At 46.5% G+C, this 14,657-nt stretch overlaps 1 protein-coding gene and 1 pseudogene across 1 annotated transcript; one reads left to right on the forward strand and one right to left on the reverse strand.

Annotated features, from left to right (window-relative positions):
- The first annotated feature begins 1,623 nt into the window (after window positions 1-1,623).
- LOC123055645 (peroxidase 70) lies at window positions 1,624-6,242 on the forward strand. The gene is made up of 6 exons (XM_044479570.1): window positions 1,624-1,891; window positions 2,391-2,582; window positions 2,668-3,222; window positions 4,852-5,061; window positions 5,193-5,369; window positions 5,462-6,242. Exons 1-6 carry the CDS (start codon window positions 1,682-1,684, stop codon window positions 6,023-6,025), a joined length of 1,908 nt encoding a protein of 635 aa, XP_044335505.1. The 5' UTR covers window positions 1,624-1,681; the 3' UTR covers window positions 6,026-6,242.
- Window positions 6,243-8,219: 1,977 nt separating this feature from the next.
- Window positions 8,220-14,657, reverse strand: part of LOC123055647 (peroxidase 1-like) — a 68,948-nt pseudogene continuing 62,510 nt past the window's right edge.

The raw sequence follows: 14,657 nt of genomic DNA on the forward strand, positions 1-14,657 counted from the left end.
ACAAAATTCGCACTACCGTCGGAGGTCTAAAAACTAGAAACACAGTGACATCCATCTCATCTCAGGATGTATGGATGAGAATATGTTTGCTACATGTGGTGTATCAGTATTCAGCGATCAATAGCAGTCAGACCTAACTGACCACTTTGTCAAAAAAAAAAATTACAATTGGTTATTGGACTATTAAGAAGGGGAGCCTTGGCGCAGTGATAAAACTGCTGCCTTGTGACCATGAGGTGGGTTCAAGTTCGGGAAACAGTCTCTTACAAAATGTAGGGCAAGGCTGCGTATAATAGAACCAAAGTGGTCGGACCCTTCTTTAGACCCTACACAAGCGGGAGCTATGTGCACCGGGCTGCCTTGTTTATGTGTTATTGGACTATTAACTGACGGGGTACATGCAGTCAACAGAAGGATAAACACATAGTACATTTTATCTTTAGAAATCATGCATGCATGGTACGTCTCTGCAGATTAGTACACCATGCAGTATAGTATTTTCTTTGTCTCCATTTACACATCTCAATCACTCAAAATCAATTATTGACCTTTCTTGCAGAATTTTGCATGGCTGGCATCCTACCTGTTAACAACCACATGAATTGGGTGGAAGAACTTAAACTTCTTTTGCTCGGACACAATAATGCTAGCTCATGATTAAGACAAATGCTCGGAACCTCAGACGCAGAGTATTTCAGCTCGAGCTCAAATGTGCTTGGGTGAACAGTGAAATCCAAAAAATAATTGAAAACAAATTTAAAAATTCTGAAATATTTTTATGGCAAAGATTGACAAAATGTTTTCAGTGCTTGCAAAATTTCATTGTGGAGTAACATTCGTGGTAGTCGTGGCAAAAAAATAAAATCGATGATCCAAAAAAGCTATTTTCGAAAGCATTTTGGAGTGCTGATTTTATTTTATGTTTTGCCACCACTTTCATGAATACCATTCCAGGAAGAAGTTTTGCGAGCTCTGAATATATTTGTCAAAACAAAATCAGTTTAAAAAAAAATCAATTTTTACCCGGATTTTACTGTTCATAACGAGCTCATTTGAGCTCGCCACAAGATAAGGACTTTCTCAAATGCTGCCCATTTCCCTACTAGACATACTTCATATTTCAAACATGCAACAGAGGTGCAGAATATCTTGTGTGATTGTGTTTGTGCAGAACATGTATTGGGTGGTGCAGCATTGGTGCCTCTAACAGCTACTCCCTCCGTTCCAAATTACTCGTCGTGGTTTTAGTTCAAATTTGAACTAAAACCACGACTAGTAATTTGGAACGGAGGGAGTACTTGGCAGGTTCTGCAAGGGGCATATGTATTGATGAACACTGCCAGGCCAACCAACTAATATTCCGAACCATTTGGTGAGCTACGATAATTCTGAGCTTGTGGTGCCGCTACCACAACCCTAGCCTACTAGCTAGCCAATAGATTTCCCATTGTTCATTGTTGCGTTGCACTAGGAACACCATACCAACCGTACTATATCCATCTCCGACCAAAATAAACAGTACCCGTTGTCATGTTACACCAAATGGACTGTCACGGGCTGCACAATCGCTTGAAATTTGTCAGCTATATAAACGGGTATATGTAGTCATAGTAATGCAGGCCATTGCATAGAGCTTTCATCTCAACAGGATTAGTGCCTGCTTGCATACGGAAGTACACTGATGGCAATGGCAATGGCCTCTTCTCTGTCGGTGCTGTTGCTCCTGTGCCTGGCGGCACCGTCCTCGGCGCAGCTTTCGCCTAGGTTCTACGCTAGGTCGTGCCCGAGGGCGCAGGCCATCATCAGGAGGGGTGTGGCGGCCGCCGTGAGGAGTGAGCGCCGCATGGGAGCGTCGCTGCTCCGGCTGCATTTCCACGACTGCTTTGTCCAAGCAAGTCCCTCACGCCTTCTCTCTTTACTTAATGTAGTTTCTACTGCATACACTGCTGCTAATCTCTCTAATTCCAATTAATTGTCGTTGATTTAGTAGACTGGAGGGAGTACTTAATTTAGAAGGTCTCAGTTTAAACTGTAGTCAAAGTCATTACATTGTCAAAAAGTTAATGGAGTGGATCTACATGTGTACCTAACTACTGATAAGTTGACACTCTTTAGATCGATAATCAACGACATCTTAATTTAGAAGGTCTCAGTTTAAACTGTAGTCAAAGTCATCCATGTTGCCCCGCTACGTAAATCACGTAAGTTGTTTTATGTAGATGTAGCAATACTCCTCTTTAGACTCTTCACTTGACAGTGACTTTCCAACTTATTTTTTACTTGGCACTTTGACAGTGACTTTTCAGTTGAAATCAACTAACGGAACTAGAATGTACCGAATCTATGTTGACGGAAGTAATTTCTTATGTGTGTGACGATCGATGCATCAGGGCTGCGACGCGTCCATACTGCTGAGCGACACGGCCACCTTCACCGGCGAGCAGGGGGCAGGTCCGAACGCCGGCTCCATTCGAGGCATGAACGTCATCGACAACATCAAGGCGCAGGTCGAGGCCGTGTGCACGCAGACTGTCTCCTGCGCCGACATCCTCGCCGTCGCGGCCCGAGACTCAGTCGTCGCCGTAAGATCGATCCAGGCCATTGTAGTTAATTTGCTCGACAGTAAATTAAGAAACTTAGTAGTAGTTCTTTATTATTTGCTTGCAGCTGGGAGGGCCTTCGTGGACCGTTCCTCTGGGGAGGAGGGACTCGACGACGGCGAGCTTGTCGCTGGCCAACAGCGACCTGCCGCCGCCGTCCTTCGACGTGGCCAACCTCACTGCCAACTTTGCCGCCAAGGGGCTCAGCGTGACGGACATGGTCGCCCTCTCTGGCGCGCACACCATCGGGCAGGCGCAGTGCCAGAACTTCCGGGACAGGCTCTACAACGAGACCAACATCGATACGGCCTTCGCAACATCTCTCAGGGCCAACTGCCCACGGCCGACCGGGTCCGGCGACAGCAGCCTGGCACCGCTGGACACGACGACGCCCAACGCGTTCGACAACGCATACTACCGCAACCTGATGTCACAGAAGGGGCTCCTGCACTCCGACCAGGTTCTGATCAACGACGGACGCACCGCGGGACTTGTCCGGACATACTCGTCGGCGTCGGCGCAGTTCAACAGGGACTTCAGGGCGGCCATGGTGAGCATGGGGAACATCAGCCCGCTCACCGGGACGCAGGGGCAGGTCAGGCTCAGCTGCTCCAGGGTGAACTAAGCTACCGGTCTAAATTCCGGGGCGATCAAAGGCGGACATAATAAGGCTGTGGAGTTATTGTACCTGTACTGATCATGTACAAGAACGTTGTGCCATTTCTCGGATCATCATCAAGTCTGGGAAGATGGAGTGTCATGTGATGTATCTGAGTATCTCAAGGGGCCGTCGTGCAAATGGATGAGTTGCATACGTATTTTTCCTTTGCTTAATCATGCTCAGTTGCACATAATCAATTTTGTTTCTAACGAACTCTAAAAAAGACCTTGAATGGTCAACTCTTTAGGGGATTAGAGCATTTACAGCAAGGTGCCTCAAACCGCTCTTAAACGCCCACGCAGTCGGCCTGGTCATTGACCGGTCAAAAAATCTTAACCACACCCAAGCTTGACCTCACCTGGGGCCTCAAACCGGCCTCAAACGTCCGGGCTGACCAGCACCCCTCATATCCAGCTTAAATAAAGGACGGATATGAGGTGGTCCAGACTTGTCCGACACGCCGTGCTGACAGCCGGGTCCCGCATGTAAATACTCCGAAACCCATCAGTGTGGTGGGCGTCTCCTCCGACGGGGTGTGAGGCGTGGCGCCGCTCCGACTGGCCGCCGAGGAGAAGCGCTGAGCACGAACTCTTGAAGAACCCAGTCAACAAAACACGACTAAACACATGCAGCATCCATATCCGCGGACTAGTAGCCGGCACAGCTCGCCTTCCATTTGTATGTGCATGCATGTCGTGGTCATTTGATTAAAGAAATCAGCTACCAGTCCATGTACAGAGTTTCGAGCCAAGACCAATCCTTTGCTGAATGGCTGGCATGCAATACAGGGTGTCTAGTGGACAAAACTATTTGTTTTCTCTTGCTCGCGTGCATAAAATTGCTTACTTGCTGACTTAAATATCTTGGATTCAGAGTACCCGGCCCAACCATCTTATCCTATAGAATTTTGAAGGACGATGGATATCGTCTGAGAGGGAAAGATAGATGAGGGATTTTTGCACGACCAGCCACTTGCTGCAACCGTCAGCAAAAATCTCAACCCATGATCGACCGATATTGGAATACCACATACATTTTCTGAGATCTATATCGCATGTATCAAAGTACTACCAGTAAAATGTACCAGTGCACCACGTATGTGCACGAAGAACCATGATCTCGTTTCGCGCTCAATTTGGGCTCATATCTAGCCATGAACCGCGGCGACCTAGAGCATCGATTAATGAATATCATGTGTGGCCATGTGCATAGCAGAAAAAATAGCAGTCATCTGTTATAAAATAAGCTGCACACACGTACGTCAAGCTATATACTAGCTCTAGCTCATGCTCTATCATGGTAGAAGAACTTAGTCACCCGAAAATCCCTCTGATGAGTGATGATTGTGACTTTGCAGTATCATTCCATGCATGCACCAAGTTGCACCATAACGGCTCCGTAAAACAGGAAAATTTTGCAACCCAACGGCAGAAGTGGGCATGTGGCCACTACAATCGTCATGTGCCAGAATTGCCAAGCCTGCGAGCGGCTATATATATCTGCATGGAATGCAGGGCATTGCATTGCATCCAGTACAAGCGTCTCTTCCTATCACAATTAAGCTAGTGTCTCTCACTAGACGTTGGCTAGCAAGAAGCCATGGCCCATTCGTCTCTATCAACCGTGTTGCTCTTGTGCCTGGCCATGGCGGCGTCGGCGCAGTTGTCGCCGACGTTCTACCAAACGTCGTGCCCGAACGCTCTGTCCACTATCAAGGCCGCCGTGACGGCTGCCGTCAACAAGGAGAACCGCATGGGCGCGTCGCTGCTCCGGCTGCACTTCCACGACTGCTTCGTCCAAGTAAGCTCTTCAAATACATAGCCTGATAGTCGGCACGTTCCCTGTTTTCATTCCGGTTTTGTTTGTTAAACACTAGGGTCCATAGTTATCCATGCATGCTTCCTGACTATGCTGCTTAACTACATGTGCAGGGTTGTGACGCGTCTGTTCTGCTGTCTGGCATGGAACAAAACGCTTTCCCGAACGTGATGTCGCTGCGAGGCTTCGAAGTCATCGACAACATCAAGGCAAAGCTCGAGACCATGTGCAAGCAGACCGTCTCCTGCGCCGACATCCTCACCGTCGCTGCCCGCGACTCTGTCGTCGCCGTAAGACCTCCAACCTGTGTCACGTCATGATCACCACCAAGTAGACCGGCTAATTTGCTCACCCTGGATATTTGTTTCGTCCTCTGGTACAGTTAGGAGGGCCTTCGTGGACGGTTCCTCTTGGAAGGAGGGACTCCACCAATGCAAACGAAGCCGCGGCAAACTCCGACCTACCTCCCCCATTCTTCGACCTCGTTAACCTCACCCAATCCTTCGGCGACAAAGGCTTCACCGTGACCGACATGGTCGCCCTCTCGGGCGCCCACACCATCGGGCAGGCTCAGTGCCAGAACTTCAGGGACAGACTCTACAACGAGACCAACATCAACTCCGGCTTCGCGACGTCGCTCAAGGCCAACTGCCCCCAGCCGACTGGCTCCGGCGACCGCAACCTGGCCAATCTGGACGTGTCGACCCCGTACTCCTTCGACAACGCCTACTACAGCAACCTCAAGTCCCAGAAGGGTCTCCTGCACTCCGACCAGGTGCTCTTCACCGGCACCGGCGGCGGCACCGACAACACGGTCAACAACTTCGCAAGCAACCCAGCGGCGTTCAGCAGCGCCTTCGCCTCAGCCATGGTGAAGATGGGGAACCTCAGCCCATTGACTGGCTCTCAGGGGCAGGTCAGGCTCAGCTGCTCAAAGGTGAATTAATTGCTAAAAAATGGTCATATATGTGAGATTAATAAGGCTAGCAATGGCCATTATACAACATCCAAAGTGTACTTGGGCGCCCTTTCTTGGACCATAAGCTTATGAAAACAGGAGATGTGTCATACATGTATGTCAAGGGCCTCGTGCAAAGGCATGAAGGTTTCCCTTGCGTCAGTTACTTGTTGACTTCTATACTATATGAATTATTGCTGCTTCATCCTTTTTTTCCCTGAAAAGGAGGAAAAATCCCCCTGACCAACACCCATAGTATTTTAGAACAAAGTCCGAAACAGGAGAAAAGTTCAAATACATGGGCCGAACTAGAACAACGAAAACAGAAAGTATTACATCGTCCACTTGTTCCCTAATCTCCAGCTATCCTATCACCAGACCGTCATCCAAAATGGACGAATAAAGCCCTGACGATAATCTCCCAACAGGTTCACCCAAAGCTGTGGACTCCCACGCATCCACAACCTGGAGAGAGCATCTTGTACTGACCCAAAAACTGGTGGCTCGGAAGATGACTTGTAAATTTTATTGAAACTTTTGCCTAGTTAAAAGCATGATCATTTACATCTCCATATTGCCCAAAGAAAAATGCACACTCCAACACGGATGTGCACTTTGAGCCGAGGATGAATTTCTTTCAACAAATTACCAAACATATTCGTTATTGATGTCGGCTGTGATAGATTGAAAGCAATATGGATGGCTCACTGGAGGAGCATTTCAAGTGTGTAAGAGAGGAGCAAGTGTCGAATTAATTCATTTTGATCACAAAAGGCAATATCTACTGCAACTTGTCCATCCACGGTTCGAAGTTGTCTTTCGTTAAGACTACTACTCTTTGTCTATACCACATGGATATCTTGATTTTAACGAGACTGTACAATTCGGGCCTTCATTCATGATATACTAGATGATACCCTGCGCGTTGTTGCGAAGATTTCTTGCAATATTCTTTTATGAAATTTAAAATAACTATGATACATGTACAAATTTTACAGAAAATGCCCTGGGCAAATGGAGTTTCCAGGGAAAGCCGTTTGGGTCCTGCAATAATTTGTCCCCCATCAACCAAGCGGAGTCATGCTGTCCATTTTCCCCATCAGGGTCCGTTGGAATACGACATTCAATCACACATGACTTAATACCGAGGCTATGGAAATATTTTAAGAACTAATGCAATCATATTACAGAAGTATAAATTTAATCACGAAAATTGAAATATAATAATAACAATTTTATTAGTGCCTCGACATATTTCCAACATATATTTTGGTCTATGTTACCCTCAACTTTTGATAACTGCCCATGACCTCTCATGGTGCATTGGCCTCCACAGGACACTAAGGAAAGGCTACAAGTGGCAGGAGAGAGGGCATTGAGGAGGGTGAGGAGATGTGATGAGGTAGGGTCGTCTTTCATAACAGGCGCTCCAGGATGCCTCGGTGTAGTTCTGGTGAAAAACAACGTAAACTGGGGGTGGATATTTGCGTTGATCTGTCTGAGGTGCCATAATGCTAGCAAGCTTCACAATCAGCATTTTTAACAATGGGCGTATATGGCAGCGATGTAACGGGTTTGACGTATACTTGTGAGAGTCACACAACGTTATTGTTTTGACCGTGTTCGGTGATGACTGCATGTTGAGTGTGACGTAGCCACTTCGAGGGATGTATCCCCGATCACAATTTGTCAACCTAGAACCGTGTCGGTAAACGATCTATCGACATGATACAACTTAATTCAATGGTGATCTTTTTTTTTCGAGCGAGGCGATCGGTGAAAACATACCTGAACCCACTATCCAAATAGAAGTATGAAACTCGTCATTCACCTGAGACTGTTTTCAACTAGAAACCTAAACCTCAGAGATAACCTTCACGAGAGCATGCATCGGAATTGGATAATTTCTTTGCATAATTCCTTTCATATGAAAATCATTAGATGCCCTATGCACCTGGACAGAGGAAGTAGTATAAGTAGGATCGATAGCAATTCTCCATGCCTTTGCATGAGAAAGTGGGAATGCGATCGTTACATATATATGTAGATGCATGCATGATTTGCTGCTGCTCGTACATAAAATACAAGTTTTCAAAGAGCTGGTATTCATATTGGCCACTGGTTCTGTGGTCTTATTCATTCACGTGTGGTGCTGACTAGTAGACAGTAACTCGTCTGTCAATTATGAGTTCACTCTGGAGCAGCTGAGCCTGATCTGGCCCTGCGTCCCTGTCTTCGGCGCGATGTTGCCCATCTTGATCATGGCCGTCGTGAAGGCGCTGCTGAACGCTGCCGGGTTCGAAGCAAAGTTCCGGACAGTGTTGTCAGTGGTGTAGTTGTTGAACAGCACCTGGTCCGAGTGCAGGAGCCCCCTCTGTGATATGAGGTTGGTGTAGTAGGCGTTGTCGAACGCGTTGGGTGTCGTCGTGTCCAGGTTCGCCAGGCTGCCGTCACCGGAGCCGACTGTCTGGGGCAGTTGGCCCTAAGCGACGCCGCGTAGGCCGCGTTGATGTTGGTATCACCGCCGTAGATCCGAGCTCGGAAGGTTGAGCACTGCGCCTGGCCGATGGTGTGCGCGCCCGAGAGGGCCACCATGTCGACCGTATTGAGGCCGCCCTTCCTGAGGAATGCCGCCTCGAGCTCTGAGCGGCTAGAATTAAAGCCTGGAAGGTCGCTGTTTGCCTCCGCCTCGTTTGCATCTATGGAATCTCTTCTCAAAGGGACTGTCCATGACGGCCCCCCGAGCTGCACGCGAAGAATTCAAACAAAAGGCAAACAAACGGTAACGATGGTGTAAAAGATGCCGAGCATCCGGTCGATGATGTACATGATCGTAAGATGATATTCTTACGGCGACAACGGAGTCGCGGGTGGCCACGGTGAGGATGTCAGCGCAAGAGACGGTCTGATTACAGATGGCCTCGATCTGCGTCTTGATGCTGTCGATGACGCCGAAGCCCCTCAGCGACCCCGCGTGGGATAGCGTTTTGTTCCATGCCAGACAGCAGAACAGATACGTCGCAGCCCTGCACATCACACAGCATTACGTAAGTATAGTGTTCTGCATACGTATAGTGTTCAGCATTCAGCAAGCAAAACCGATAGAAAACCAAAATTTTTCTTGCCAATGTTGGCCAAATCATGTGCCCAAGGTTGGCCAAATCGTGAGACAATCTTGGGCACAAACCAAACACACCCTTATAGCCAAAGATTCAGCTCAGGTGCATATGCAGATCGCCCACGGTCTCCCACTAGGGATAGAGATTCCAACATTTACGTCCCATAGTCTAACATTAATCTCTAGGTAGCTCGAAGGACGTGGACATGCATGCATAGCTAGCAGTTCGTTCGGGGTACCCCGCGATCTGCTAGGTAGATGGCATATTGGCATCGATCGACAAGCTTATTTGGAAGGAAGGGTCGCGCATGCATCCAAGGCATTAGGCTGCGGCAGCTTCCAGCTTGAGTCGCTACCGCCAAACACCAACCTGGCCAACTTGAGCGATCTCTCTTGAAGTTTATCGCGCAGATCTATTACCTACTAATAAAAGAAATAGGCATTCTTAGTCCATTTTGCTATTTTATAGAAAATCCCTAATGTTTTTGACATTAAACCCGTAGTATATATCAAATATTTTTTAAAGGACTGTGCTAACGACCAGTCGACTTCCGCACGATCCCCTCGACGGGGGAAACAACGCTCCACCAGTTATTCCCGTGCTCCTCCGGATCGATTTATTGCACCATAATTAAAAACGCAAAAAAAAAATTACCTACATGGGATTCGAACCTGCATCAGGTGGAAAGGACAAGTCCAAGTACAAAGCCCAACAACCATCACGCCAACCTAATTTGTTGTTCATTAGTTGAAAATGAAATTGTTTTTAACTCTTTCTTACTACTGCCATAAGAAAAAAGAAAGCTATTTTTCTGGAAAAAATTCCACTTCATCAATGAAAGTTATCCGGGGTATATTTCATGATATCCCTCCCTCCCCCACCCCGGTCCCCAAAGTTATCAGGACCAGGGTATACAAGTTATCAGGTCTGTGAGGCGTGAGTTACCGTATTATTAAGATGAAAGTTACCGTGGGTATATTTAATCAACCCCCTCGCCAAAGTTACCAGGACCGGGGTAAATAAGTTATCATGTCTGCAAACGTGTGGGTTACCATGCTATTCACACAAATGTTACCCCCCCCCCCACCCACCCTCCTCATGCCAAAGCTATCAGGACTGGGGTACATAAGTCATCAGGTGTGCGATGTGTGAGTTACCATACTATTCACACAAAAAGTTACAGAGGGGATGTTTCGTCAACTCCCCCCCCACCCCCACCCCCGTACCAAAGTTATCGGGACCAGGGTCCATAAGTTATCAGGTATACGATGTGTGACTTACCATGATATCGACACAAAAATCTACCGAGGGGATATTTCATCAACTCCCCCCCCACACATTCATTGCCAAAGTTATCAGGATGGGTGGAAAAGTTATTAGGTCTGTGTTGTGTGAGTTACCATGCTATTCACACAAAAGTTCGTCAACCCCCCCCCCCCCCCCCCCGGTCGCCAAAATTACTAGGACAGGGGTACATAAGTCATCAGGTCTGCAATGTGTGAGTTATCAACTACTATTACCAGGGTATATTTGATCAACCCCCCCCCCCCCCCCCCCCAGTCGCTGAAGGTACCAGGACCCTGGTGCATAAGTTATCAGATATGCGATGTGTGAGTTACCATACTATTCATACAAAAAAATTATCGAGTGTATGTTTACATTAGTTTTTTTAAAGCTACGACGATATTTGTACATAAGCTATCAGGTTTGTGGTACATATAATTATCGATCTCATTACAAAAGAATTTACCGAGATATGACAAACGAGAAAAAGACCATTGTTCGAATTCTATAGGAGTGAAACATTTATTTCTCTAGAAAACATTCATCACTACAAAAAAGAGACAAGTGGAGTACAAAACACGTTGCATCGGCCCTTTAAAAAACTTGGAGCAAATGGTTTTGTCTCCTCATCAAAGGCGTTGTGGTCTTTTTTCTCGCTCTCATTTACTAAGGTAGAAATATAAATTAACCTGCAAATGAAACAAAATAGGTGGTCAGCTTAGTTGGTAATGCGTCGTGGCCGCATCCAACAAGTTGTGTGTTCGAATCCTAGCGGTGGCACTATTATGTGCTGTCGCTAACCGACAGTCGGCAGGAAAATAGCATTCTTGTTTTTTAAAATACTCATATCTTCTAAACCGTAACTTCAAATTTAACATGTTATATATGGATTTTGATTAGAAAAATATGTAGAATCTGAAAATGATGTTATTTTACCTAAAAAGATTTTAAAATATACTATATAGGCTGCATTGTTATTTACCACACCAAGGCTTCCTAGCCTCTGGCCATTAGCCTGTCGCGTCGTTTACCATCCCTAGCGGCGGTACGATCCTCTTTCCTTCCCCCTACCTTTTCTCGGTGGTGCAATGCCAACATCAGCAAACGACCCAGTAGCCTACCGGCGCGCCACCATCGGCATGTTGGACGACGTGCACACAACCTTTGTTGAGCCGCCCCTCCCCGTAGGCGGCGAGTTCTGGCCAGATCAAGACGAGCCGCAGTGCTGTATCGTTCTCCACCACCTGAACTGGGGTCAGCTTGTTGGGCAATGCGCACCACAAGATCGTTTATTTTTGTTATTTTTTCTTTACTCACCCGTAATAACACCCCATTTCAAACATGACATGAATAAATGCATGAGTACTTGCCCGTTTCTTTGTACGGATTAAATCTACATGCAAGCCTTGTTGAAATAGAACACATGTAGAATTTTAAACTACACTTTTATAAGTTAAGACCATCTTTGTTTGGGCCATAACTACAAATTCTCTAATTATAGACCATTATTTGTAAATTAAGAGCGTATGGTATTTTATTTTCTTCCGGTGCAACGCACGGGCCTTTTTACTAGTATATGCAAGACATTGAAGGATCTCTTTTTTCATCAGTTCCATGCTCACGGATGCCTGGAGCCATGTGTGCGTGGACACCAACCGTTTGGCCTTACGACGTACGAATAGTATGCATATCGAGTCAATGATCGACAAACCTATGTATATACGGCTTCAAAAGTATGCATATACGGCTAGTGATCAACAAAAGTATTCATATCCGGCTAGTGATCAACAAACCTATGCATATCCGGCTACAAAAGTAAGCATATCTGGCTACTGATCAAGAAAACTAGGCATATCCGGCCATTGATCAACAGACTTATGTATATCATGCCAATGATCTACAAAACTATGCATATTCGGCTATAAAACTAAGCATATCCGGCGACATGAACATACTTGCTCAGTGATTTGGGCACCATTAGGGCACCGTGCGATGAGATGCGCCATGTGGCCGCAATGCTTCGACACAACCTCTTGGATTACCATCGATGGTTGAGGGACTTTGGTTCACACTTGCGGATGAGCATGTCGGGGTAGGGCACAAAATGATTGTGTTCATGAAACCATGTGTGAATGTTGGCCCAAGATTTTGTGCCCTTTTGCTCCGTGCCATGGATCTGATCGAGGCTAGTGGTCAACGATACATCGCAGAAGAGCTCGTCCTCCCGGATGTTGAAGCTTACTCATCTATCCTTCTTCTTCGGATCATCGACAATATCACTCGGATAATCGTCTTTGCCATCCTCATCCTCCTCCACCTCCTCCTCTGCTTGTCTAGCGACCCAATCCTGCTGCTGTGTGCCCATGCCGGTCCGGGTGCAGGTCTGTTGCGTGCCGGTCCGGGTTTAGCCCTCCTGCATGTGGGTATAGTTGCTGGACTAGGTGGGATCCGAGTCCTCCACCTGCCCGTCCTCATAATCACGTCCTCATCTACCTCCGTCGTGGATGATGCTGAGCATCTCCCTGTTCGCATCATCGTACACCTTCTCCCCCGGCATAGCAGTGAACATCGTGCGGTCACCCATGTGGTCCTCGCCCGAACGAGCTGTGGTCAAGAAGACTCCAAGAAGAGCAGTGATACGTCCATTTTGCATCATGTTTACCTACTGTTATTTATAATGTTATTATGCATAATAATGCTTTTTGGAGTAATTCTAATGCCTTTTCTCTCATAATATGCAAGGTACACACAAAGAGGGAAAATTCCGGCATCTGGAAATCTGGACCTGAAAAAGCTACGTCAGGTTACCTATTCTGCACAACTCCAAATAAGCTAAAACTTCACGAGGATTTTTATGGAATAAATAAGAAATACTGGAGCAAATAATCACCGGAGGGGGGCCACCTGGTGAGCACAAGACACCAGGGCGCGCCTAGCCCCCCAGGCGCGCCCTGGTGGGTTGTGCTCAGCCCAGCCCACCTCCGGTGCCCATCTTCTGGTATATAAGTCATTTTGACCTAGAAAAAAAATAAGGGGAGGACTTTCGGCACGGAGCGCCACCGTCTCGAGGGGGAACTTGGGCAGGAGCACTTTTGCCCTCCGGCGGAGCGATTCTGCCAGGGGAACTTCCCTCCCGGAGGGGAAAAATCATCATCATCATCATCACCAACAACTCTCCCATCTTGGGGAGGGCAATCTCCATCAACATCTTCAACAGCACCATCTCCTCTCAAACCCTAGTTCATGTCTTGTGTCCAATCTGTGTACCAGAACTATAGATTGGTGCTTGTGGGTGACTAGTTGTTTCGATTACTATATATGGTTTATTTGGTGGAAGGTTATATGTTCAGATCCAGTATGATATTTAATACCCCTCCGATCTTGAGCATGATTACAATTTGTGAGTAGTTACTCTTGTTCTTGAGGTCACGGGAGAAATCTTGTTGCAAGTAATCATGTGAACTTGATATGTGTTCGATATTTTGATAGTATGTATGTTGTGATTCCCTTAGTGGTGTCATGTGAACGTTGACTACATGACACTTCACCATATTTAGGCCTAAGGGAATGCATTGTCGAGTATTTATTAGATGATGGGTTGCGAGAGTGACAGAAGCTTAAACCCTAGTTTATGCGCTATTCCGCAAGGGACCGATTGGATCCAAAAGTTTAATGCTATGGTTAGAATTTATTCTTAATACTTTTCTGGTAGTTGCGGATGCTTGCGAGGGGGTTAATCATAAGTAGGAGGTTTGTTCAAGTAAGAACAAAACCTGAGCACTGATCCACCCACATATCAAATTATCAAAGTAGTGAACACAAATCAAACCAACATGGTGAAAGTGACTAGATGAAATTCCCGTGTACCCTCAAGAACGCTTTGCTTATTATAAGAGACCGTTTTGGCATGTCCTTTGCCTCAAAAGGATTGTTCTACCTTGATGCACTTTTGTTACTATTATCGTTACTTGCTCGTTACAAATTATCTTGCTATCAAACTACTCTGTTACTTACAATTTCAGCACTTGCAGATAGTACCTTGCTGAAAAGCACTTGACATTTCCTTCTGCTCCTCGTTGGGTTCGACACTCTTACTTATTGAAAAGGCTACAGTTGATCCCATATAGTTGTGGGTCATCAAGGCTCTCTTCTGGCGCCGTTGTCGGTGAGTGAAGCACTCTTGGTAAGTGGAAAATGCTAAGGAAAGATTATTACTA

The sequence above is a fragment of the Triticum aestivum genome, chromosome 2D (genome assembly GCF_018294505.1).
Source record: "Triticum aestivum cultivar Chinese Spring chromosome 2D, IWGSC CS RefSeq v2.1, whole genome shotgun sequence".
Taxonomy (NCBI): domain Eukaryota; kingdom Viridiplantae; phylum Streptophyta; class Magnoliopsida; order Poales; family Poaceae; genus Triticum; species Triticum aestivum.

What these genes read in the sequence shown, in the direction of transcription:
- LOC123055645 (XM_044479570.1), top strand. Translation starts at nt 1,682, where the DNA reads ATGGCAATGGCAATGGCCTCTTCTCTGTCGGTGCTGTTGCTCCTGTGC. An exon ending in TCAGCTGCTCCAGGGTGAAC is followed by an intron (nt 3,223 to 4,851) that starts TAAGCTACCGGT and finishes GACGTTGGCTAG; the next exon opens with CAAGAAGCCATGGCCCATTC. An exon ending in TCCACGACTGCTTCGTCCAA is followed by an intron (nt 5,062 to 5,192) that starts GTAAGCTCTTCA and finishes CTACATGTGCAG; the next exon opens with GGTTGTGACGCGTCTGTTCT.